The sequence below is a fragment of the Littorina saxatilis genome, linkage group LG5 (genome assembly GCF_037325665.1).
Source record: "Littorina saxatilis isolate snail1 linkage group LG5, US_GU_Lsax_2.0, whole genome shotgun sequence".
NCBI classification, from domain to species: Eukaryota; Metazoa; Mollusca; class Gastropoda; order Littorinimorpha; family Littorinidae; genus Littorina; species Littorina saxatilis.
This window is the reverse complement of record NC_090249.1, coordinates 9,072,105-9,099,095: the sequence shown is the minus strand read 5'-3', so window position 1 is coordinate 9,099,095 and position 26,991 is coordinate 9,072,105. Positions and strand designations below refer to the sequence as shown.

The 26,991-nt window shown below is 41.0% G+C and overlaps 1 protein-coding gene across 1 annotated transcript in view; it reads right to left on the bottom strand.

Annotated features, from left to right (window-relative positions):
* LOC138965993 (A disintegrin and metalloproteinase with thrombospondin motifs like) overlaps window positions 1-26,991 on the bottom strand; it is a 104,316-nt gene that overhangs the window by 17,584 nt on the left and 59,741 nt on the right. Inside the window, exons 5-6 of the mRNA XM_070338076.1 lie at window positions 21,463-21,592; window positions 4,893-5,039 (exon numbers count right to left, since the gene is read on the bottom strand). Of these exons, the coding sequence (XP_070194177.1) occupies window positions 4,893-5,039; window positions 21,463-21,592 (277 nt within the window). The remainder of the gene's footprint in view (window positions 1-4,892; window positions 5,040-21,462; window positions 21,593-26,991) is intronic.

Here is a 26,991-nt window from a genome sequence, read left to right as displayed (position 1 = left end):
GTTCTGTCAAGACAGAAATCCAAAATCAGATTGACGTTCCAAAATTCAGAATAAAAAAACCAAGAATGGTTAGTTAGTTAGTTAGTTAAATGTTGCTTCTTTTACTAAACAAAATTAGAAAACCAAGAATGGTAGATAATTGGAACATTTATTATTAGCAAAACAATACGTTACATTTACTAGTACGTCGACCCAAAGTTCTTTCAAGTAGACAGACACACACTTATGAACAGATAACGAACTTATTTCAAGATCGTGTGGCTCGCTTGCAAAATGCCGGCGAAGACTACTAGTAAATGTAAGTATTGTTTAGTTAGGAATTGTTACGAATGGGTTTTAAGGCTATAACTAATGACGTCGTACTTACAACAATCACTCACACTTTCAATTCCAGGTTCGCCTCATTCATAACAATATTCCAAAAAGGAAAAGGTTTAACAATTTACTCACGTACTTTACATACTTATACAACACAATACATATAATTATAAACCCGCAAAATATTTAATTATCAGTTCTGGTCACACAAAATAATTCTCTAACTGGCCTAAATTGCCTACCATTCTTTTTTTTATCCTGTCCAGACAGAGCTGACTACATCAAATTTGCCGCTATATTAGACTGGATTTATTTGTTTTTCTAGCGCGAACAAAACAAAACAAAACAAAAATCTCAAAGTACTCGTATACATGTAGGTGTCCCGAATATGAACCACCTTCAACATGTAGAAGAAAAAAACAGAAAAATTCTGGTTGCAGACATAAATAAAGAAATAAAGAAGCCTCCTGAATCATTTGACGTAAATGGTGCTATAACACGACCGTGAGTGGCATGAACGCACACACTAAATTTGGGAACGATTCGTTTAGAGATGGCAGCTTGCATAGCGTCAATGCAAGTGTCTCAGACGATGTGAATGCGTGATGTATTGTGTAAAAAATTCCATCTCACACGGCATAAATAGATCCCTGCGCCTTGAGTCCGAGTCTGGAGATACGCGCGCGATATAAGACTTCATATAACAATAACACTGACACACACACACTAACACAGACACAAAAACAAATATATAATTAAATGACATCAACGAGGTGGTGCGTAAAAGCATGACACAAAAAGCCTTAAACTAAAATTAGTAGTCAATGCAATGCGTGCGTGTGGACATTATAAGATGTTCGATGGGTCGTTGACAGACCAGCTTTTTTGTCGGTCCGAGGGGGAGCATATCGCCTTTTGTTTCATATTTATTGACCAAGGCCGAAGGCCGCGGTCAATAAATATGAAACAAAAGGCGATATGTCCCCCGAGGACCGACAAAAAAACTGGTCACAAAAGGCGATATATGTCCCCCGAGGACCGACAAAAAAACTGGTCTCACAACAAACCACCAAACATCGTTTTTGTCATCATTTTGGTAGTGAGAAAATAAGTGCAAAATCAACACAGGGAGCCATGCTTTGAAACACAAGTTCCGTTTCGATAATACATGTTTTGGGGCCCCAGCACGTTGTTGCAATCAAAGCTGGCGTGTGAAAGCAACTTTCTCTGTGTTTTGAGTTCATAACATGTTGAGATAAGTCGGTCAGGTTTGAGGATGCACAGTTCTGTAGGAGCCTCTCAGTATTCCACCCCCTCGTTTTTCACTTGTAAATATTAAGCTTAGTGATCGAATGTGGAAGTTACGTTGGGTCAAAGGTCACAGAAGATTTGCATCGTGCAGCAAGGCACGTTGGGTCAAAGGTCACAGAAGATTTGCGTCGTGCAGCGAAGGAAAGATATTGTTTCCGACTCATTGTCTCTTTGTTTTTCATTAGACCTGTCATTCTGCTTGCTCGGCTTTGTTAGATGTTTGCATTTCTTGTTGCTATGTTCTTTGCTTTTATTATTTCTTATTTTCGCTTCGTTTATCGATACAACGTCTTGCGCACGGGTCAAAATTTGTGTGTCAGGGGTCAATTGGTTTGACGGTCGTGTTTCTCCGAACGTCGGTGTATCGAAACACTGGATTTATTTGTTTTTCTAGCGCGAACAAAACAAAACAAAACAAAACAAACTCCTTGACTTTGTAAGAAGAGAAAACATATCGCTAGGTTTCATTTGTTTGTGATGAATTTATGACCTTTCATGAAGTAGTTTTGTATTTTGTTCATTTTTGCGGGCGGGGATGTAGCTCAGTCGGTAGCGCGCTGGATTTGTATCCAGTTGGCCGCTGTCAGCGTGAGTTCGTCCCCACGTTCGGCGAGAGATTTATTTCTCAGAGTCAACTTTGTGTGCAGACTCTCCTCGGTGTCCGAACACCCCCGTGTGTACACGCAAGCACAAGACCAAGTGCGCACGAAAAAGATCCTGTAATCCATGTCAGAGTTCGGTGGGTTATAGAAACACGGACATACCCAGCATGCTTCCTCCGAAAACGGCGTATGGCTGCCTAAATGGCGGGGTAAAAAACGGTCATACACGTAAAATTCCACTCGTGCAAAAAACCCACGAGTGTACGTGGGAGTTTCTGCCCACGAACGCAGAAGAAGAAGAAGTTTATTTTTGCCAGTTTGCCAGTTCGTTTTTGGAACTTTGCAAAGCAGTGTTGTCTGTCTAGGTCTGGGGAAACGCCAATGAAAAGAGCCGAAGAATCCCCGAGCATTTCTATTGGGTTTGATTTTGATTATCCATGTACGTATAACCTGCTTCCTTGCAACTATGGGAACCGGGGATTTGTTGCATGGGGAACATGAGATTTATTTCCCAGCTGGCTGTGAATGAAAACTCGTGAAAATGATGACAATATAGGATGTTTGATGGGTTGTTGACAGACCAGCTTTTTTGTTGGTCCGAGGGGGAGCATATCGTTCTTTGTTTCATATTTGCCGCGGTCAATAAATTTGAAACAAAAGTCGATATGCCCCCCGAGGACCGACAAAAAAGCTGGTCTGTCAACAAACCTCCAAACATCGTTTTTGTCATCATTTTGGTAGTGAGAAAATAAGTGCACAATCAACCCAGGGAGCCATGCTTTGAAACACGGGTTCCGTGCTGATAATCACACGAGTCCCGGTTTGATAACCACTGGCAATCAAAGCTGGCGTGTGAAAACAACTTTCTGTGTTTTATTAAATGTTGGGATGAATATGTCAGGTTTGAGGATGCACAGTTCTGTAGGTTCATCTCGGTATTCCACCCCCTCGGTTTGAGTGATCGAATGTGGAAGCTACGTTTGGTCAAAGGTCACAGAAGATTTGCGTCGTGCAGCGAAGGAAAGAATCGCGATCTTGTTTCCGACTCAGTACCTCTTTGTTTTTCATTAGACCCGTCATTCTGCTTGCTCGGCTTTGTTAGATGTTTGCATATCTTGTTGCTATTTTCTTTGCTTTTATTATTGTTTCTTATTTGTGCTTCGTTTATCGATACAACGTCTTGTGCACGGGTCAAAATGTGTGTGTCAGGGGTCAATTGCTTTGACTTGGAGTTGACATTTGTGTTTCTCTGAAGACAAAACATGTCGCTAGGTTTCCTTTGTTTGTGATGAATTTATGACCTTTCATGAAGTAGTTTTGTTTTTGTTTACTTTTGCCAGTTTGCCAGTTCGTTTTTGGCTCACGTAAGTGTAGCCTATGCGATCGTAACTTTGTCTGTCTGTGCGTGCGTGCGTATGTGCGTATGTGCGTGCGTGCGTGCGTGTGTATGTCTGTGGTAGAAACTCTAACATTTGAAGACGTCACATTACACTGACGTCACATTATGACGTAAGAGGGTTAGACGTCACGCGAAGGAAGTACTGAAAGTCTCGGTCATTATTATTTTGAGCGGGCCGAGACTAGTTACAGATCTAGATCTAGTGTCTCGCTTTCTTGCACAGTTTCACCTATGCTCTTTCTGTGTGTGTGTGTGTGTGTGTTGTGTGTGTGTGTGTGTGTGTGTGTATGTGTGACGGAGTGATTGAGTTTGTGTTACTGTTTGTCGATTTCTTACGTGAGCCTTGATGGCTTCGCCTCTTGTTTGAACTTTGCAAAGAAGTGTCGTGTCGTCTGTTTACTGTCTGGGGAAACACCAATGAAAAGAGCCGAAGAATCCCCGAGCGTTTCTATTGGGTTTGCTTTTGATTATCCATGTATAACCTGCTTCCTGCAACTATAGTAACCGGGGATTTATTGCCTGGGGAACATGAGATTTATTTCCCAGGTGCTTGTGAATGAAAACTCGTGACAATGATGACAAATTCTGTTATTTTCAAATGAGGTGGTGTTTTGTTTTTATTTTAGGGGGAGGGGGGATTTGATTTGATTTGGGAGGTTTTCGGTGAACCAAACAAGCAGTACGAGAGTCGGACTAGAGCAACCAGAGTGACGTCCGCGAAGTTTAGTCCGACTCTAGTGACCCATAGTGATCCTCCTATATTGAAGTCACATAATATTGACAAAAGTCCGAGGGGAGATGGTTAGATTGCTGCATGTGACTTTGAGATTTGACAGGGATCAAGCAAACCTTTTTTTTATCACGCGAGAACTATCAATCCCTGTAATTTTTTTCAGTTTCAGGGGTCTGACCGCAAATTCGTCTGCGAAATCGACAATTATGCCGGAAAGCGGTGCTATTTGTGTATGCCGAGCATGTGAAAAGACTAGAATATAAATGAAGGTATATATGTGTAATTCGTGTCGAACCAGTAAGATGTGTTCCTTCACTTTCATTTTGAAATCATTTTTTGCTATGCTGGTTTGGGAAAGACAAATTACATAATTATTACAACTTAAAAGTTACCAACTATAAAATCTCTCTCTCTCTCTCTCTCTCTCTCTCTCTCTCTCACACACACACACACACACACACACACACACACACACACACACACACACACACATATGCGCCCTCGTAGGCAAAGTGAAACAGCCATTTACCTTGTGAGGAAGTCGGACATGCTCAGTTTAGAGCAGGGTGAAAACTGGTTGAACTTGACGGAGTCTGTCCATGTGTAGCTCATGATGTATCCTGATGATCTGCCGCACGCAGTGGCCGTTCCTTCCCCGTCGTGAGACACATTTAGTCTGAGAAAGAAAGATCACCCTGATGGTTATAAGTGCTTTTGACTTTAAAGGTGCGTGTTTGAGTTGGTGTGGGTGTGCGCGCGCGCACGCGCATGTGTGTGTGTGTGTGTGTGTGTGTGTCTGTCTGTCTGTGCGCGTGCTAGTGTGTGTCATATGCTGACGGTTTGTTCAAAAGCGTGTAACTGGAGATGGCCTACGTGACTGCAGCAAAAAAACAAAACAAAACAAAAACAAAGCCGGCGGTAGGAAGTCCGTGCAGATATCATCCAACTTTTTGTGCAAAGCGGCGGGGTAAGCGACGGTCGAACTGACCTAATTCACACGACACAGTCTGCCAACGGACCTTTCACTGAGTCGGGTTGCACAGTGAGCTTTGCCGTGTGTTTTACATCTCACAAAATAGGCATTCCTAAATGTTTTATCATCGACAGATATCCGCATAGGTCAGTGGTATAGCGCTGAGCTGCAGTTCCTGAAGTCGCTGGTTCGATCCCTGGCAATGCTATCATTTTTTTTAAGAATCATGCGCGCTTTTCCTGTTCAGTTTGTAAAATATGATTCTTTTTTTAAAAAAATTTTCAAAACTTTTTTAAATTATTTTTTTTTGGGGGGGGGGGGGGGGCAAGTTTTGTGTGTGCTCATTAATATAAAACTTTTTTGAGAAATCACTCACTGAAACGGACGCAGCACGCGCTCGTGCTTACACACACACACACACACAAACACACACACACACACATAAAACACACACACACCCACACACACACACACCCACAAACACACACACACACACACACACACACACACACACACACACACACACACACAAAATACGTAAGAGAAAAGATCGAGCGATGTAGATAAATTAAGAGCTATATTTTGTCATGCAGATTGCGGACACCTCGCTTGGAAAAAACATCTTTTATTGTCACTTTTATTATTATTTCTTCTAAAACGTGCCTGTCAAGATACCCCGCGTACAATGTTCCATCACTCATGGCTGGTCCAAATGGTATTCGCCTTTCAACACAGTAATACAGTAATACCGTCGTTTCAAATACTTTGCCACTCTTGTAACCCATGTGTAAAACGTGTGTCCGTACCCGTTTAATTGCACATAACATATCCACAAGGAAACAAACAGCTACCAACAAAAATTAATGTGTTTTAATTGCGGCAATACAAAAGTCTGCAGGGTTAGCATCGAATTACTTCGACAGAATCTCGTTACACAGATCTACGAACCGCATCTCAGTTTGCTACTGAGTTAAAGTACATTATGAAATTCAATGTCAAAGAGGGTTTATAGGGTAAATTGTGAAAAAACGTTTGTCTAGGGCCATGAGATCATTTTTGTTTGCGTGAATGTGGGACTGGCGTTCCCCTCATGCTCCCGCGCTAATGTTGGCAGTATTCGCCTTAAATTCTGCTCCTAAGCAACAAGCCTTCGTGGGGTAACGGTTATAACATTGCGCTTCAGCATCAGTTGTCCCAGGTTCGAGACGCACAATGAACTTCATTTTTTTCTTTTTTCGTATTCGTAAATGATTATAAAGTGCCAGTTGACTGGTTTTTGGCTCACGTAAGTCTACACTTTTGTCTGTCTGTGCGTGCGTGCGTGCGTATGTATGAATGTCTGTGGTAGAAACTTTAACATTTGACTGAAGACCGAAATACTAATTTTACCTGGTTATTATCCAAGCAACAGCTTCAAAATATTGAAGCAATGATCAACATTTCTAGTCCAGGCATCTTAGCCACTTTAGTGAAGGGAACGTTGAAGTGACAATGACTAGGTTTAAAATGTCCCTTATCAGAAAGTTCAACCTCATTCGTTTGATGTTTATTAAGCACATTTTCATATAAAGTTGGCGCTTCATACGGAAAAATGGCTTTGAAATTGACCCAAATCCTTCTTTGGGCTCTGTAAATGTCGTTTGGGGGTATGGTTGTAAAATGGTATCTACTGGTCACCCCAATGTATAAACTGAAAACTATTTCTGCACCAGAACACGCAGAAAGGATTGTATCTGCCTGATGTCTGATGCTTTTCAAAATCCCCAACCACTAACACCTTCAAAACGGACTTTAACTGACACTGTTGTTTTTCCCTATATAATCCTTACTATTTTTCCGAGACGTCGTCGTGTTGTGTATTTAGCTTGCCACAACCTCATACATGGTCCTAAAAGTTAAAGTTGAAGAAAATACTAAAGATAAATGAAAAAGCTGACGCAGTGTCATTCGCACCGTGAATCCCCCCATGGGAACATACTAAAGTCTGGTTCCAAATAGGCTCAATTTCCTTCTATTTCTTTGTATTTCTGCCTCGTAGGGGTAGGGGTGTTCAAACCAAAGGCACCTTTAAACCAAAATTCAAATCACACATCTTACAATACTAAGACACTCAGCAGTAAAAGGGTGTCTGCTGGTAAAAAATTCCAAACAATCCTAAAAGTACTTCACTACTAAAAGTGCTTTTAAAAAGAGCCGTTATTTTTCCCTCTATATTCAGTATTGTGTTTTCTGCGAACATGTAGTCTATTTAGATGGTTGTCGTGTGCACTTGAGTTGCTAAAGCGTTTTCAGTTGGGCATATGTCGAAAAGCAAAGAATTAGCCCTTTGAAAACCATCAGACCTGTCACACAAAAATAACATTTACCTATCTCACCAACTGACCAAACATAGGGCTTTTCCTTATGTATTATGTATTGTCGTGTTTTTTGTAGCATACTTGTGAAAACAGCCACCACTGTTGTAAATGATACTTTAAAGAGCATTATTTCATTTTTACAGTTGAAGGACAACCTGGACTGCCGTATATTACAGCTGTTTTACAATCAGCCAAAATTTTCTTAACAAACGTATGTTAAGAACAACTCCCACAGTGAAATTGAAGGAAAACAAAGTGAAAATCCGCCTGCCATAGAGGAGCTAAAGAATCAACAATAAACGACTGCATGGATAGCTTGATGCACGAATGCATTGCGGACATGTTTGTCTCCAACCAAGAGAAAGTTCCAAAAAATCCCTTTTGTGCTTCTTATTATACAGTGACGTCAAAGACAGCCTTTTCTGCTGTTCATACATTCAGGGGTTATGGTTACACTAAACGACGTAGTTGTAGCCATACTGCCATCCAGATTTATTTTTTCCTTGCGAGCAGTCACAGGGTGTTTGTGCTGTCTGCCAACCGTTAGATGACCCCGCCCAAGTCTGTTAAGGGACCGTTTGACCGTTATAGAACGCGTCTTTTTGATTTTTTGGCACAGTTGGAAACGGTTGATTTTTATCCCTACCATTGTTTCCAAACATTATATAGGAATGTTTTGTGAACAACGGATAATAGCCGCTACTCGCATGTGTAGCAAAAGTGAGCGTACATACTCACCCTGGTCGTCCAGCCGTTGTCCGTTGCCCGTCTTTATCTGTCTGTACTGAACATTACCTTTGGATATTTCTCCAACGCTATGAAGTGAAGAAACACCAAATGTTGCAAAATGTTGTATGACCCCAAGAGCTCAAAAAAGATACTTGAGAACCTTGACCTTACCATAAGGTCAAGGTCACAGGGAGAATTAATGTGGTCTAAAAACTGCAAAATTTCACATTGTGCCAGTTTTCTGGAAAACAAATTAAAAACAGCGGGCTTAGTTTTGTATGGTATACAAGAAAAAGAAAGCCTTATCTTCTGATACCATTTTGGTTGACCTCGGTTCAATGTCAAGGTCAGAGGAGCCCTTCAAAGTTGAATTGTAGACATATTTTGATGTGAGCTTGCCCCTTTAACTTTACTCGCACCCACTCAGACCGGAATTTGACAGTAGACGGACAGACAGGAGCAACAGATTCAGACAACCAACCGCAAGATCCACACGCTACAGAAATTCGTTCATTCCATCTGCAATTCACATCTTCAATTCTCAGGTGGGGCGGTAGATGCTGGTGTTGTCGCTCTGATGCACGGGGTCAGTGTTCTGTATTGTTTCAGTATTGTTGATTTTGTTTTGCATTCTACTCTCTTAATCTTAGACAATATGTGATAACCGGCAAGGTGCTGACTTTCTTTTGTGCATTGTTGATGGTGAATGCATGTTAATTTATTTTTAATATACTTTCTTATGTGATAACCAATGTGTTATATTTTCTCAGGACAAAGAACAAATGTTTATTTTGAATGTTTTATGTATGTTATTATTACGGACACAAACGCTCAGCAATGTAATTTCTCTTTTAGAGATTAATAAAGTTATTGTATTGTATTGTATTGTATTGTACTATGGACGATATCTCTTACAAACTTAAACACTGAGTGGGGCGTTTGTTAGAATTTCATACTGAGCCACATCTGGTCACATATCGTTAGGGTCAAGGTCACATTGACCCCTATGAAAAATGTGACCAAGCCGGGTAAAGAAATCCATGTGTCTTGGTAAAAAATCTTAACAAAGCAAAGCCCATGCGACTCTCATGCTTGACCTTTGTCTTAAAGTGACCTTGACCTTCAGGTGACCTTGAAGGTGAAGGTCTAACAACTGAAGCTGGCAAGGACATTGTACACTATTAGAACTGTTTTACAGATTTTTCCTACCAAATTACACATGACCTTTGGCCAAGGTCAAGATCATCAAAGGTCACACATCACAAGGCTATCAATTCAAGACATAGGAAGCATAAACATACTTATTGGCACTTTCTACAAAGAGACATTGTCACTTTTAGTGATTCAATTGCCCGTTTCAGTCACATTTCATAAGGGGCAAAGTGACCTTGACCTTGATGATATGTGACTAAATGTGGCTCAATATCAGTATATAACATGTGCCCCACACAATTATGAAGTTTGAAAGATTTTTTTCATAGTTCAGGGTCAAGGTCACTTCAAAACATGTATACAATTCAACTTTGAAGGACTCCTGTGACCTTGACATTGAAGCGAGGTCAACCAAAATGGTATCAGAAGATAAGGCTTTCTTTTTCTTGTATACCATACAAAACTAAGCCCGCTGTTTTTAATTTGTTTTCCAGAAAACTGGCACAATGTGAAATTTTGCAGTTTTTAGACCACATTCATTCTCCCTGTGACCTTGACCTTAAGGTAAGGTCAAGGTTCTCAAGTATCTTTTTTGAGCTCTTGGGGTCATACAACATTTTGCAACATTTGGTGTTTCTTCACTTCATAGCGTTGGAGAAATATCCAAAGGTAATGTTCAGTACAGACAGATAAAGACGGGCAACGGACAACGGCTGGACGACCAGGGTGAGTATGTACGCTCACTTTTGCTACACATGCGAGTAGCGGCTATTATCCGTTGTTCACAAAACATTCCTATATAATGTTTGGAAACAATGGTAGGGATAAAAATCAACCGTTTCCAACTGTGCCAAAAAATCAAAAAGACGCGTTCTATAACGGTCAAACGGTCCCTTAACAGACTTGGGCGGGGTCATCTAACGGTTGGCAGACAGCACAAACACCCTGTGACTGCTCGCAAGGAAAAAATAAATCTGGATGGCAGTATGGCTACAACTACGTCGTTTAGTGTAACCATAACCCCTGAATGTATGAACAGCAGAAAAGGCTGTCTTTGACGTCACTGTATAATAAGAAGCACAAAAGGGATTTTTTGGAACTTTCTCTTGGTTGGAGACAAACATGTCCGCAATGCATTCGTGCATCAAGCTATCCATGCAGTCGTTTATTGTTGATTCTTTAGCTCCTCTATGGCAGGGGGATTTTCAATTTGTTTTCCTTCAATTTCACTATGGGAGTTGTTCTTAACATACGTTTGTTAAGAAAATTTTGGCTGATTGTAAAACAGCTGTAATATACGGCAGTCCAGGTTGTCCTTCAACTGTAAAAATGAAATAATGCTCTTTAAAGTATCATTTACAACAGTGGTGGCTGTTTTCACAAGTATGCTACAAAAAACACGACAATACATAATACATAAGGAAAAGCCCTATGTTTGGTCAGTTGGTGAGATAGGTAAATGTTATTTTTGTGTGACAGTTCTGATGGTTTTCAAAGGGCTAATTCTTTGCTTTTCGACATATGCCCAACTGAAAACGCTTTAGCAACTCAAGTGCACACGACAACCATCTAAATAGACTACATGTTCGCAGAAAACACAATACTGAATATAGAGGGAAAAATAACGGCTCTTTTTAAAAGCACTTTTAGTAGTGAAGTACTTTTAGGATTGTTTGGAATTTTTTACCAGCAGACACCCTTTTACTGCTGAGTGTCTTAGTATTGTAAGATGTGTGATTTGAATTTTGGTTTAAAGGTGCCTTTGGTTTGAACACCCCTACCCCTACGAGGCAGAAATACAAAGAAATAGAAGGAAATTGAGCCTATTTGGAACCAGACTTTAGTATGTTCCCATGGGGGGATTCACGGTGCGAATGACACTGCGTCAGCTTTTTCATTTATCTTTAGTATTTTCTTCAACTTTAACTTTTAGGACCATGTATGAGGTTGTGGCAAGCTAAATACACAACACGACGACGTCTCGGAAAAATAGTAAGGATTATATAGGGAAAAACAACAGTGTCAGTTAAAGTCCGTTTTGAAGGTGTTAGTGGTTGGGGATTTTGAAAAGCATCAGACATCAGGCAGATACAATCCTTTCTGCGTGTTCTGGTGCAGAAATAGTTTTCAGTTTATACATTGGGGTGACCAGTAGATACCATTTTACAACCATACCCCCAAACGACATTTACAGAGCCCAAAGAAGGATTTGGGTCAATTTCAAAGCCATTTTTCCGTATGAAGCGCCAACTTTATATGAAAATGTGCTTAATAAACATCAAACGAATGAGGTTGAACTTTCTGATAAGGGACATTTTAAACCTAGTCATTGTCACTTCAACGTTGTTCTCTAATATGCCTGGACTATTCGTCGGCACGTATGTAGTTAAAGTGTGTATCCAAAGAAAACGGGTTTTGGGGGGGTAAAAGCAGGTGACTGGTTTGTGTCGTGTGTGGTATGTAGACCAGGTCAGGGGTCAAGGTTAGGTCAGATCGCGTTATCACCGAGCTGCAGTTCGCCGATTCGGAGAAGACGATTTCACATTGTTCGGTTTTGTAGCTCCAGAAAAATAGATAAAGAAGATACCAAAGGAGATTTCCTACAGGTTAATCTGCACAGCGTGTTTTCCAGTGTCTGCGCGAGGAAGCGCTGTCGAAAGCGCAGTGTCGATCTGGCCATCTGGCAGTCGTGTCCCCGTAAGTAGGCTACAGACAGACAGATCTAGTTATGTGTTCATTTTGAATCATATTCATAGCGTGTGTCGAAATTGTATCGTAAGATGTTAATGATAGATCAAACCATCTATTTTTTTAATTCTTCATACAACGATTGTTTTTAATCTGCACTTTAAATCGCTGTATCTAAAGTTGAAATTCATTGAAATAAAGAGAAGTTATGGCCGTTGTGTATTATTTGCATCTTTTTCAAAGCACAGGTTAGTGCACCATGAAAACAGTGTTCGCTCAAAACAGGGAACGCGCCTATTTCTAGAACAAATACGTCCACTTCATAAAAGAAAGTTATGAAGAGAGCACAATGATTCGTAATCAAAAAAATAGTGCACCAAAATTCTTTTTAAAGTGTCTAGTATTTCAGTTTCGATTTATATTAATTATAAATATAATGTTGAACATCTCTGCAAGATTTTGAAATTTTGAATCCCTGCATGTCCCTTTGAATATTTCTGTAACTGAAAATGGAGAAGAAATTGCATTTTCTTGGCTTTTCTCTGATGACTAGAATGCTTTTAATCATCTAAGGCCTAAACACATTTCACAGTCAATGTATTTGCAAAAAAGACGGTTCAACTTAGATAGATTTCAAACTTACAGATACGATGTATCTCCTTCAGTCCACTGTAGCGTTTGATACGCTTCATTTTACATGCAGATGAAATCTCCATTAGCTTCAGGAAATTTGAACAGAGTGTGTGCACAAGATCGCAAGGATGCTGGTGACAACCCCGATGTCTATGACACCTTATACAAATGAAAACCATCAAGAGAACTGCCGCTTGTTTTCGTAATGCACTGTACGATTTACTTGCAAGGTGTAGGTCTCTTGGACCACCTACCCTGTTCTTCACACTATCTGATGACATGCCCTGAACTGCAAAAGATCGCCAACAATAAAAAAATTTATTTTAACGCTTCATCATAAAGCTCGTTTCCTACAACAGTAATAAAAGATCCGTTTAAGAGTGCAGCCAGGCTGTGTATCAAAACAAATAGTAGCAATTGTACTTAATTAATCTCAAATACGTACAGGTATTGAAGCTGCTGTGTTTTAACATAAATACAAACGAAACACAAGAACATTAGTATTACATTAAAATATACCGTAAACTACATTGTATACGCCCCCCCCCCCCCCAGTTTTGTCCAAAAGTTGGGGATGGGCGTTTAATTGGTACTAAACCCTTTGCCTGAGCGTTTTCTTTACTACACAGAATAAGAATATTTTGGTCAGTGTTCAAATGATGCGTTACTGCACAAAACGTTCCTCTCTCTCTCTCTCACACACACACAAGCACACGCACATAATCTGCAAGCAAACCACGAAGGAAATATTGTTGTTTTCTGGTATGTTAACAAGTTTATAACTTAAATAGTTAGTGATCTGTTGGACATATTAATTCAGGTCTGCGGTGAACAAACCCATATCAACATTTTAACGTTAAGCAAATAAACGCATTGTCACAATTAGTTGTAGAATGATAAGTCACGTTTGTCTCGGAAACTAAAAGATTATTTGTTGTCAGTGTGTCACCCAATAAGGAGAAACTGTGTACGAGGGATAACGTCTTGCCTTCAAAGGCCGCGATAGAGGGTAAACAAACACAAGTCTGTTCATTCGTTATGTTCTAACTCCTCGAAGTCGACCTCTCTTCACTTCCAAATCTCAAACCAACTTTTATTTTTACATTCGTCGGACAATGATTGTTTTTAATCTGCACTTTAAATCGCTGTATTTAAAGTTGAAACATCCACTGAAATAAAGAGAAATTATGGCCATTGTGTAATATTTGCATTTTTGTTTTAAAGCACAGGTTAGTACAAGTGCACCATGAAAACAGTGTTCGCTCAAAACAGGGAACGCACCTATTTGTAGAAAAAAATAAGTACACTTTATGAAAGAAATTTATTAAGAAAGTTGCACACATTGATTCGTAAAAAAAAATAAAAAAAAAAAATTGTGTGCGGCAAAGTGTCTAGTATTTCAGTTTCGATGTATAATGTTGAACATTTCTGCAAGATTTTGAACCAGACTATAGCTGTTCATCTGACTTCTTATGCCTCTTGTTAGTACCAACACAGCTCATGAGAGTAACACAGCGACCAGATTGTTTGAATCCAAGCAAAAGACAAGATATTTACGCAAACATGGTACATGTTTGTAATGAAACAGAGTTTGATTATCAGTATATTCCATCAAAAATGTCTGTTTCTTCACAACCGACCAAATATAACAATCAGCTTAGTACTGGCAAGACTATTACTGCAGGCAGTGAACACAAAAGGATGAACAGAACATGAAAACAACGTACCAAATCTGTTCAATGTGTATCTGTTAATTGTGACCATGAAAAGACACTGTGCTTCTAATGTCAACAGTGATCATTCTTACTTTTCTTCACAACTTCAATGGCTTAAAGAACCAAATCATCTTTATAAATGCCTACACTTAGGTTTAGTAGGTTCTAAACTGAACAAGGTAATAGTTCTGACATAAGCTTTAAAACCAGTTTTGACAAAACTTGGCATGAAGTGATGGTGCCTGTATGTAATTCTGGTCTTCAGTCAAATTAAGCATCACACTGCATGTTCCTTCTGGAAGAACCCTGTTTGTGCAAAAATCCCTGCATGTCCCTTTGTATATTTCTGTAACTGAAAATGGAGAAGAAATTGCATTTTCTTGGCTTTTCCCTGATGACTAGAATGCTTTTAATCATCTAAGGCCTACACATATTTCACTGTCAATGTATTTGCAAAAAAAGACGGTTCAACATAGATAGATGTCGAACTTACAGATACGATGTATTTCCTTCAGTCCACTTTTGATACATTTCAGCTAAACTAAGTTGCTTCATTTTACATGCAGGTGAAATCTCCATTGGCTTCAGGAAATTTGAACAGAGTGTGTGCACAAGATCTCAAGGATGCTGGTGTCAACCCCGGTGTCTATGACACCTTATACATGTTAATAAAAAAAAAAAACATCAAGAGAACTGCCGCTTGTTTTCGTAATGCACTGTACGATTTACTTGCAAGGTTTAAGTCTCTTGGACCATCTACCCTGTTCTTCACACTACCTGATGATGACATGCCCTGAACTGCAAAAGATCGCTAACAATAATTTCTTATTTTAACGCTTCATCACAAAGCTCGTTTTCTACAACAGTAATACAAGATCCGTTTAAGAGTACAGCCAGGCCGTGTATCAAATCAAATAATATTAATTGTACTTAATTATCTCAAATACAGGTATTGAAGCTTATGTGTAATAACATAAAGACATCGTTCAGAAAGTGACAAACCAGTATAGCGCATTAGCGTACAGGATTTTGCAGTTAAACGCGCGTTTTGATATTCTTTCTAATTTTCAGACCTTGCTTTTAATCCAAACATAACATATCTATATATGTTGTTGGAATCACGATACCAAAAATAATCAGATGAAATTGTTTTTAAAATACTGAACCGATCTTCATGAAACTTTACATGAGATTTCCTTGCTATGAAGATCGGTCAAGTAGTTTACTCACATATCGCTCTACACACACACACACACACACACACACACACACACACACACACACACACACACACACACACACACACACACACACACACACACACACACACACATACACACACTGACACACACACACAAACAAACACACACACGCGCGCACACACAGACACACGCGCACACACACACACACACACACACACACACACACACACACACACACACAGACACACACACACAGATACACACACACACACACACCAAGACCCTCGTCTCCATTCCCCGTCTATGTTAACACATGTAATCTAAAATTGACTAAAAGTAAGCAAAATAAGACAACGCAGACTGACAACAACAAGAACATGCAAGCCAGAGCACAGGGCCCGTATGCATGAACTTGAAGTCAGAAACACTGGAAGTAGAGGCCTCTGTTGAAAGTGGGAACTCCCGAAGTTAACTTTCTAACTGTTTCCTATGCATGAACGCCGTAGTGCTGACTTCGAGAGTATTCGGTCAAGGTCGCGAAAATTGGGGGAATCCCAACTAGTACATGCGTTTGTTAACGGTAAGCTTGGCGACCAGAAGAAACAAGTCTCATCGCGAGTTCAAAAGGGCGAACGTTGAGCGCGCTGTAGTACTAACAGCATTATTGCTGTTGTTTTTTGAATGGTTAAACGAAAGGGTCGGTTCAAACCTGTGATGATTGTCTTGGAATCGAATGACTGCCTAGCTATGACAATGACTTTGTTGACCTGAATGTTAGGGAGAAAAATAAATGATTATGTTGAACTTTTTTTCTCCTTTTTTAAATTTTTATCTCAGTTGCATGCAGGCAGCTTCAACCCTTTCTTTTTTTTCTTCTTTTTTGTTTGTTATCGGGGAGCATCCGTCTTTATTGATTTTTTTTCTGTTCTTTATTCCTGCTTTTTATATTAATGTACAGTTGAAAGTCAAGATTGGATTTTTTGTGAAAGCATAGGACAGTTTCTTTACGCGTTTAAAACAAATTAACACAGAGGCAACAAGAGGCGAAGCCTTCAAGGCTCACGTAAGAAATCGACAAACAGTAACACAAACTCAATCACTCCGTCACACACACACACACACACACACACACACACACACACACACACACACACACACACACACACACACACACACACACACACACACACACACACACATTAAGCATAGGTGAAACTGTGCAGGAAAGCGAGAAACTAGATCTGCCAACTAGTCTCGGCACGCTCACAATAACAATGACCGAGACTTTCAGTAATTCCTTCGCGTGACGTCTAACCCTCTTACGTCATAATATGACGTCTTCAAATGTTAAAGTTTCTATCACACACTTCAAACACTTTTGACCGAGACGTAATCTTCTTATACGAGCTTTATCCATAGACTCGGAAATGTTAAAGTTTCTATCACACACGCACGCACGCACGCACGCACGCACAGACAGACAAAAGTTAGCAACGCATAGGCTACACTTACGTGAGCCAAAAACCGGTTGTTGCAGCCTGAATGCAATTCAGGCCTATAAAGAAAAAGATTAATTAAAAAAAAAATAATTAAAAAAATGTTTGCTCTCAGCGGGACTCGAACCCAGAGCGACGGATCGAATTTCCGAATCTGTAACCACTGCACCATTGCTACACGTGTGAAAAATGCGTGATGATAAGATGTAATATGAGTTATTCAGTCGTGATGGTTTGAAAGCTCGCCACCTTCGCCGAATGACTCGAGCTCGATTTTTTCGGTTAGTAACTGATCGAACTGTCGCTTTTGAGCCACTCTGTTTCAAGCAATTCACCTAAATTAAACAAGAATGTCACAGTTCGTGTCTGTGGTGCAAGGTAGCCGACCGTCTCATTGTAGCCAAGTTACGACAGTTGCTCGATTGACGCATTTCACGTCTTCGATATTCTGTCTGAGCTCATTTCCCAATAAGCTGCCTTAAAAACAGGAATGTCGTGCAATTGTAGTATGCGTTGAAGCAATATCGTCGTATAATGATGTCAAGTGAGAGACCCTGCAAATTAGCATTGAAAGTGGGAACTTCGGAAGCAAAGTTGCCAGCTACTCGGTATGCAAGAGCAAAATTGAAAGCCGAAGTAGTGGCTTCGAGAGTTCTGAGGTCAAGGTAATTGGGGGAATCCCAATTAGTGCGCATGCGTTTGTAAACGGTAGGCTTGGTGACCAGAGGAAACAAATCTCATCGCGAGTTCGTAAATGGGCGAACGTTGATCGCGCTGTAGCTTTTACTATAGTTGTTGCTTCTGCCTGGTTGAACGAAAGGGTCGGTTCAAAGCTGTGATGATTGTCTTGAAATTGAATGACTGTCTATAATAATGATTTTGTTGACAAGAATGTTGGGGAGAATAAAACATTTTTTGTTTATGTGGTAGCGAAGTCGGTTATGTTAAACCTCTTCTTTTTTAATGATTGTGTATCGGTAAAACTGTTTTGGACAAAATAGGTTGGTTAGAGCGAACGTTTGGGTTACTGTTAAATTTGAAAAGGCAGAAATCAATCAGTGTTTGGGGAATCAAGATATAAGGTGTAGTGAAAAGAAGATAAGTTCAGTGACTTTCATATTAATTGGGAAAATGTGTGTCCGAATTTTTACAATTGTTGTACTTTGGTATTTGTAAAATTGTTTTGTCCTCGTTAATTATGAACAGGATATAATGTTTATATAAAGTTGAAAGTCAAGATTGGAATTGTTTAGCCTACGCGCGTGTGTGCATGTGTGTTAGACATAGACATAGACATAGAACACTGTATTATCTCAATTACGAGAAACTCGGGTGTGGTGAATCATAATAAACAACATAAAACATAAGAACATCAATAAAATATCGAGGCACAAATACTCAGCTCATAATAGTATGTGGTAAGGGGGGATGGGGGGTGCACACACACATGTGCACACACACACACACCATCGAACACACGCACACACACACACCATCGAACACACGCACACACACACACACACACACACACACACACACACACACGCACGCACACACACACACACACACGCATGCGCACGCAAACAAACGCACAATTATACCCGCACGCACTCACGCACACACAGGCAGGCAGGCACTCGCAAAATACATACAAACACATTCACACATACACGCACACGCACACACACACACACCCCACACACACACACACATGTGCGCGCGTGCACGCAAACAAACGAATGAATAAATTGACAGACGCACAACTACACATGCACGCACGCACACACACACGCAGACACATACACACAAACACAAACACTCACACACACACACACACACATGCACACACACACAAACACACACACACACACGCGCGCACACGCAAACAAACGTATGAAGGAACAGACGCACAATTATACCCGCACGCACGCACACACACACACACATACACACACGCACACAAACACACACACACGCACAGATAAAGCAATGACAAAAAAAATAGCAGAAACTTACACTTCAACACTCGAACACACACACACACACACACACACACACACACACACACACACACACACACACACACACACATAAAGCAATGACAAAAACAACAGCAGTAACTTACACTCAAACCCTCACACACACACACACACCTCTACACACACACACACACACACACACACACACACAAACACAAACACACACTCACACATGCACACAACGACGCCCATTTTCATAGAAACACAGTAACCCCCTCGTATAAGCGGGAATGAAAGAGTGGTGGCCAATAACCCAGAACAAACAAAAGTCAAAGCTGGCAACTCAGGTTTGTATTCAGGGAAATCTTCACGAAATGCATGCACAAGATACGACTTTTCCTTCTATTTTCTCTCTTTGGGACTTTCATTTGCGTCAGCTCGGTTTGATATGAAAAACTGAAGAAAAGCCCTGCCTTTTTGCACTGAGAAACTGTGGAAGTAGCGTGTTTACTACTGGGTCTGGCTGTAGTACATTTACCCTCATTTACTTCCTCGTTAGCTTCCAAAGTAAACTCTTTTTTCGTCCCATGCATACGAAAGTGAGGATGTACTTCCGATGTCGCTCAAAACTTTAGTAGTCGCAAAATACCCTGAGTTACTCCCTCGCTTTGCTTCGAAGTAAACCCTTTTTCCGGCCCATGCATACGAAAGTGAGGCAAGTACTTCCGATGTCACTCAAAACTTCGGGAGTTGTCGCGAACTTCCCCCATAAGCATACGGGCCCAGGTGTTTTTCTTGACAGAGCACGACTACAGTTAACCAGTCTCGCTGTCTGGTTTTCGAGGAGCTGATGACCCAGTTTGAACACTGGCTGAGATTTAAAAAAAAAAATCTGTGCACCACACCGGGCTGACAGTGTCGAGGTCACTGGGCATGGGCATGATTCACGGACTTTTTTCTTTATTTTTCCCCCCACGGACTCCGCTTAGGCCAAACAAAAAATAGGTGTGGTTAAGGTAACATAGCCAAAAAAAATAGGGTAGGAAGGTAGGCAATCACTTTTTTTTTAAACTTTTTTTTTTAATGTGTACAAATTAAACCTACTTGACAGGGAAATAAGTGTGCGACTCGAGCGCTTTCGCTTTCATTGCGTTTTCTGCACTCGTTTTGTTGTTGTTGTTGTTGATTGTTGTTGTTGTTGACAAATGTAATAAAAAGTTATAGGGTCGGCCCCTAAAAATAGGGTAGGTCGGGTTACCGTAACCACACCTATTTTTTTTTTTAGGCCTTATTCATATAGTCATATATATGTGTGTTTGTGCCTTGATCCTGCACTTCGTATTTTGCATTTTTCAATCCAAGCATTTAAAGATACCTTGCATACCATCCTGTAAGTCACCTTAAATTCTCTCAGGTTTTTACATGAGAAAAGAATATCTTTCCAATTGTACACATACTGTGAAGATTTGACATTGTTTCCTGAATTTGAAATTGTGACAACTTCGTCAATTCGCAAAATCAATCCAGCAAGACATTCCCATATGCATGGAAATAATTTCCATCCAAGTACACACACACACACGCACACACACACACACACACTCACGCACACATACATTCAGAAATGAAAATGGCTCGCACAGCCCATTACATTTAATTAACAAACACAAACATTTATGTTGCGGTCCATAAATTGTGGATTTGAGAAAGGAGAAATGTCTGTGACTCAGAGACAGGGAGTTATAGTATGTATTCCAAAGGAAGGAAAAAATAAAACACTTTTGAAAAATTGGAGACCAAATTACTCTGTTAGATACGGTTTATAAGATTACATCAACGTGCATTGCAGAACGGTTTAAATGTGTTTTGCCAAATTTGATTCAGCAAGACAGCAAGACATTCCCATATGCATGAAAATAATTTCCATCCAAGTACACACTCACACGCACACACACACACACACACACACACACACACACACACACACACACACACACACACACACACACACACACTGGCACACGCACACATACATTCAGAAATGAAAATGGCTCGCACAGCCCATTACATTTAATTAACAAACACAAAAAAGACACCATGCATGCAGACTAAAATCAAATTTTCCACGACGACCACTGTGTAGTACTTTTAACTGTGGTAGGGAGTTAAACTTACAGGTGACCCAGTTCATGTGTAGCGGTAAGTACTCCGCGGAATGACCTGTCCACTTCCGCTACAGCTACGTTATACGTGTAGCCAGAGAAACGTCGTGATGTGATGCACGCTCCACCCATGTACCCAATTCCTGCCACAATATATATGAAAATGTTTTATCACACTCCTTTGATACAAATTATGTTATTAGGACGAAGTTGGAAAACGTTTTGGCAATATAGACGTTGCGGGAAAGACGGGACCGAAAACGACAACGGAACGAAGACAGGTGTGCCGTCGTTCGGCGTGATCGCGCGTACCCACACTAGTAGCGTTTGCGGTGAGAACGGGCTGTTGCACCACACTTTGAAGTAATCCCACACTTTGAAGAAAATTACTTCAAAGTGTGGGGATGTGCCCCACACTTTGAAGTAAACCCATTTTTTACTTTAAAGTGTGAGGGGATCTTCCCACACTTTGAAGTAAACTCAGTTTTTACTTCAAAGTGTGGGGGGATCTTCCCACGCTTTGAAGTAACTTACTTCAAAGCGTGGGACTTTTGCATCGCCTGTTTGAGCCTGATGATTTTGTCAAAAAAAAATGGCAAAGTCTTTTGGATGAGTGAACAGAAAAAGTGAGCGAGCCAAGAAACATAGTGATGTTTGTTATCACAAAGCGCTTTGAACTTCGGATAAGGCGCTATATAAATAAAGAGAATTATTATAATTATTATTATATCAGGCTTTAAGCAATGTCCCATTGTTGAGTGTGACGAAAACTCGTGGTGACGATTTTAAAACATGTTGGGTCATGCGGAGACTATCTGGGAACAATTGGGCTAATTCGGCACGATTTTACAAGCATGGGAGGGAACATTTGGCGGGGAATTGTCGCAGTGGGGGACACTTGGTGGGGAATTGTCGCAGTGGGGATATTTGGCGAGTAATTGTCGAAGTGGGATACATTTGGCGGGAACTGTCGTTGTTGAGACATTTGGCGGGGAATTGTCGTAGTGGGGACATTTGGCGACGAATTGTCGTAGTGGGGCCGTTTGGCGGGGAATTGTCGTAGTGAGGACATTTTCCAGGGAGAATTGGCGTAGTGTGGACATTTGGCGGGGAATTGTCGCAGTGGGGGACACTTGGTGGGGAATTGCCGAAGTGGGGACATTTGGCGGGGAATTGTCGTAGTGGGGATATTTGGCGACGAATTGTCGTAGTTTTTATTATTTTTTTATTAATATGAGGCTTATATCGCGCGTATTCCGGGGGTACAGTTCTAAGCGCAAGGATTTTTAAAAAATTGTTTTTTTCTTTTTTTAAAATCTTTTTTATGCAATCTATATCGCGCACATATTCAAGGCGCAGGGATTTATTCATAGGGCCGTTTGGCTGGGAATTGTTGTAGTGGGGACATTTTCCAGGGAGAATTGTCTTAGTGTGGACATTTGTCGGGGAATTGTCGCAGTGGGGGACACTTGGCGGGGAATTGTCGTAGTGTGGACATTTTCCAGGGAGAATTGTCGTAGTGTGGACATTTGGCGGGGAATTGTCGCAGTGGGGGACACTTGGCGAGGAATTGTCGTAGTGGGGACATTTTCCAGGGAGAATTGTCTTAGTGTGGACATTTGTCGGGGAATTGTCGCAGTGGGGACATTTTCCAGGGAGAATTGGCGTAGTGGGGAAATTTGGCGGGGAATTGCCGCAGTGGGGGACACTAGGCGGGGAACTGTTGTAGTGGGGACATTTGGCAGGGAATTGCCGAAGTGGGGACATTTGGCGGGGAATTGTCGCAGTGGGGACATTTTCCAGGCAGAATTGGCGTAGTAGGGAAATTTGGCGGGGAATTGCCGCAGTGGGGGACACTAGGCGGGGAACTGCTGTAGTGGGGACATTTGGCGGGGAGTTGTCGCAGTAAGGGTCACTAGGCGAGGAATTGTCGCAGTGGAGGACACTAGGCGGGAAATTGTCGCAGTGGGGACATTTTCCAGGGAGAATTGGCGTAGTGGGGAACTTTGGCGGGGAATTGTCGCAGTGGGGGACACTAGGCGGGGAATTGTCGTAGTGGGGACATTTGGCGGGGAATTGTCACATTGGGGGACACTAGGCGGGGAATTGTCGCAGTGGGTCAGTTTGGCGGGGAATTGTCGCAGTGGGGACATTTTCCAGGGAGAATTGGCATAATGGGGACATTTGGCGGGGAATTGTCGTAATGAGGCCGTTTGGCGGGGAATTGTCGCAGTGGGGACATTTTCCAGGGAGAATTGGCGTTGTGGGGACATTTGGTGGGGAATTGTTGCAGTGGGGGACACTAGGCGGGGAATTGTCGCAGTGGGGACATTTGGCGGGGAATTATTGCATTGGGGGACACTAGGCGGGGAATTGTCGTAGTGGGTCAGTTTGGCGGGGAATTGTCGTAGTAGGGACATTTTCCAGGGAGAATTGGCGTAATAGGGACATTTGGCGGGGAATTGTCGTTATGGGGCCGTTTGGCGGGGAATTGTCGCAGTGGGGACATTTTCCAGGGAGTTTGGCGTAGTGGGGACATTTGGCGGGGAATTGTCGCAGTGGGGGACACTATGCGGGGAATTGTTGTAGTGGGGACATTTGGCGGGGAATTGTCGCAGTGGGGAACACTGGGCGGGGAATTGTCGTAGTGGGGACATTTGGCGACGAATCGTCGTAGATGGGCTGTTTGGCAGGGAATTGTCGCAGTGGAGGCCATTTTGCGGGGAAATGTCGTAGTGGGGACATTTTGGTGGGAATTATCGTAGCTGGGACATCTGGCGGGGAGTTGTCGCAGTTGGAATATTTGGCGGGAAATTATCGCAGTTGCGGACATTTGGCGGGAAATTGTGACAGTGGGGACATTTTGTGGAGAAATGTCGTAGGGGGGGGGGGGCTTTTTACAGTGAGCCCATGCTTGTAAAATCGTGCCGAATTAGCCCAATTGTTCCCAGATAGTCTCCGCATGACCCAACATGTTTTAAAATCGTCACCACGAGTTTTCGTCACACTCAACAATGGGACATTGCTTAAAGCCTGATAACAAACATCCCTATGTTTCTTGGCTCGCTCACTTTTTCTGTTCACTCATCCCCACACTTTGAAGTAATTTACTTCAAAGTGTGGGATTACTTCAAAGTGTGGTGCAACAACGGGCGCCAGTGGCCAGAAGAAGGAAATTCCTGAACGCCCGAACGAAGAGTTATGATAGACTTGTAGAGGCGAAGACCCTCGGGGCATGTGGTGGGGAACACGCATTTCAGTTATATGAATTATTCGTCTTGCACCTGGGTCTTCAAGGTATGTGACCTAATACTAAAAAAAAAACGCACAGCTGTTGCGTTAGCTGTGCGCGTTCGAAATACTCGACTTATTCACGACTTTTTTGCTTGACCTTTCGGATTTCATGGGGGCTGCCATTTTGTTTTCATCTCTGAAGTGTGTTCCGGTCTGAAACCGGTTTAAAACACCACTAGGCGGAAACCCCAAAACAATGACGGCCGCCTTTTTCGAAATAACATTTTCAGAGATTGTACACAAAAACAACGCCCGAACGGAAAGACTGACAGAATGTGTCTTTCGCTAGATTGCAAGTCAGGCTTTTCACTTTTCCGATGAAGACAACCGCTGAGAGTGAAGAAACGACGCTGTTCGACTTCAAAATCTCCAGTCGCACTGAGACGACCTTCGCTTTCGCAGTACAGTCAATAGGCAGGTGCAATGTTACTCATTTTGATCAGCTCGTTTACGTATATTTTTTGCATTCAGATCAATTAGAATGATTGGAATCAAAGCAGGAATAACTTCGGCATGCAAATGCATTTATTTGGCGAAATCAGTACAGCTAGATTCTTTCCCTTCAGTTTGTTTGCGTGACTGAATTTTGTCTTCAAGAATGTACCACTTGCTTGATTTTGATTGTTTGTTCAGCTCATTGGCACGAAATGCATCTTGCAAAATATCAATTTGTTGAATGAAAACAGAATAAGTGAAGTTCAAACATTTATCTGCTTGCAAAAACAATCGCAAGGAAAGATCTATCTGCTTCATTGACAGACAGATTTGCATTTAATTTCAAAAGCATGACTCGGTTTGCAGGCTCTCCGATTAGATCTATCTAGGGTTTGTGTTCTTAGATTTATCGGCCATGTTTTTATTTTATTTTTTATTTACGAGGATTTATATCGCGCACGTATCTCACCACACAAGGCGACTCAAGGCGCATGTTACCTATTAATGCCGTGTGAGATGGAATTTTTTACACAATATATCACGCATTCACATCGGCCAGTAGATCGACTGCCTTTAGGCGCTGCATCCACCTTTCACGGTCACACGGGTATTTTCATACAAACACATACAAAGCCATGTGGGCTACACTGTGTTGGTTTGTGCTGGTGCAATCTGCAGATCAAAGGGGATTGACCGCAGGGTGATGCAGTGATCAATGCAACTTGTGTTCACCACTCAACATTGCCTTCTACCAATCTCAATGGCAAAACGAAAGGTACAGTAACATGCTTGTGATTTCACGTTATGTAATATCTGTGGCGATCAACATAGTTTTTAACTCTAGTCTAACTGATCATGCTTATTAGTATTCAATTACATACGATATATTCTCCGCCCCAGCTCCACCCTCACCCCATAGCACTGCCAATCAGTCTCTACACTACAGTCCAACAACTACACTTCTAAAAGCCCCCCCCCCCCTTTTTTATTTTTTGTGTGATTTTTTATTATTTTTTTAATTTTTTATTTATTTATTTTTTATTTTTTTTATTCAATTAATAAAACACAAGATAACAAACATGGTAACTGTAGTTTCTGTTTGCACACATACTCTCTCATTTACATGCGGTTCAGAAAAAAACTTTTACATTATACAAAAGGACAAAAAATAGTCATACGTGAAAAAAATATACGTGTCAACATGTGTAGCATCAAAATGATCATAATTTTTTATGTCATCATATATTGATCTTTTTAAAAACAATATTCGCATCATAATGTATGGCTGTCTTTACCTTATATCAAAGAAAATAAACAATGATTTGTTTTTAATTAATAAAACTTCAGACTAACGAAATCTCAAAACAACATGATTTCCAAAAATAATTTCCAGTGTTAATCGTGAATCGGTTTTTTTAAAAATGCTTACGCACATCTTTGCGATTAAAATAATGTGATTAATCTTCTTCATATTTTTGCTGTTACTTTTTATACCAAAAAGCACATCTGTAACATTCAACCTAATTCTTTCGCCAATGTTTACTAAAATGTACATTTCAATATATACACAAAGAAAAAAGCCAAGCACCCCCCGAATGAATTTGTAATAATAATTGAGTCAAATTTGTTTTACCATTTTTTTTCTTCGTAATGACATACATGGGTTTCCATAATAAGGTTTGGAAGTTCACGCGTCAAGATTGTGTCGCCACTGCCTGTGAGAAGCACGTGCAGCATGCAACCCATGAATGTTAAAAAAGGCAGTATGCTCACGCTGCAAATTTCTGTATTTAACACTGGGCGACGACAATTT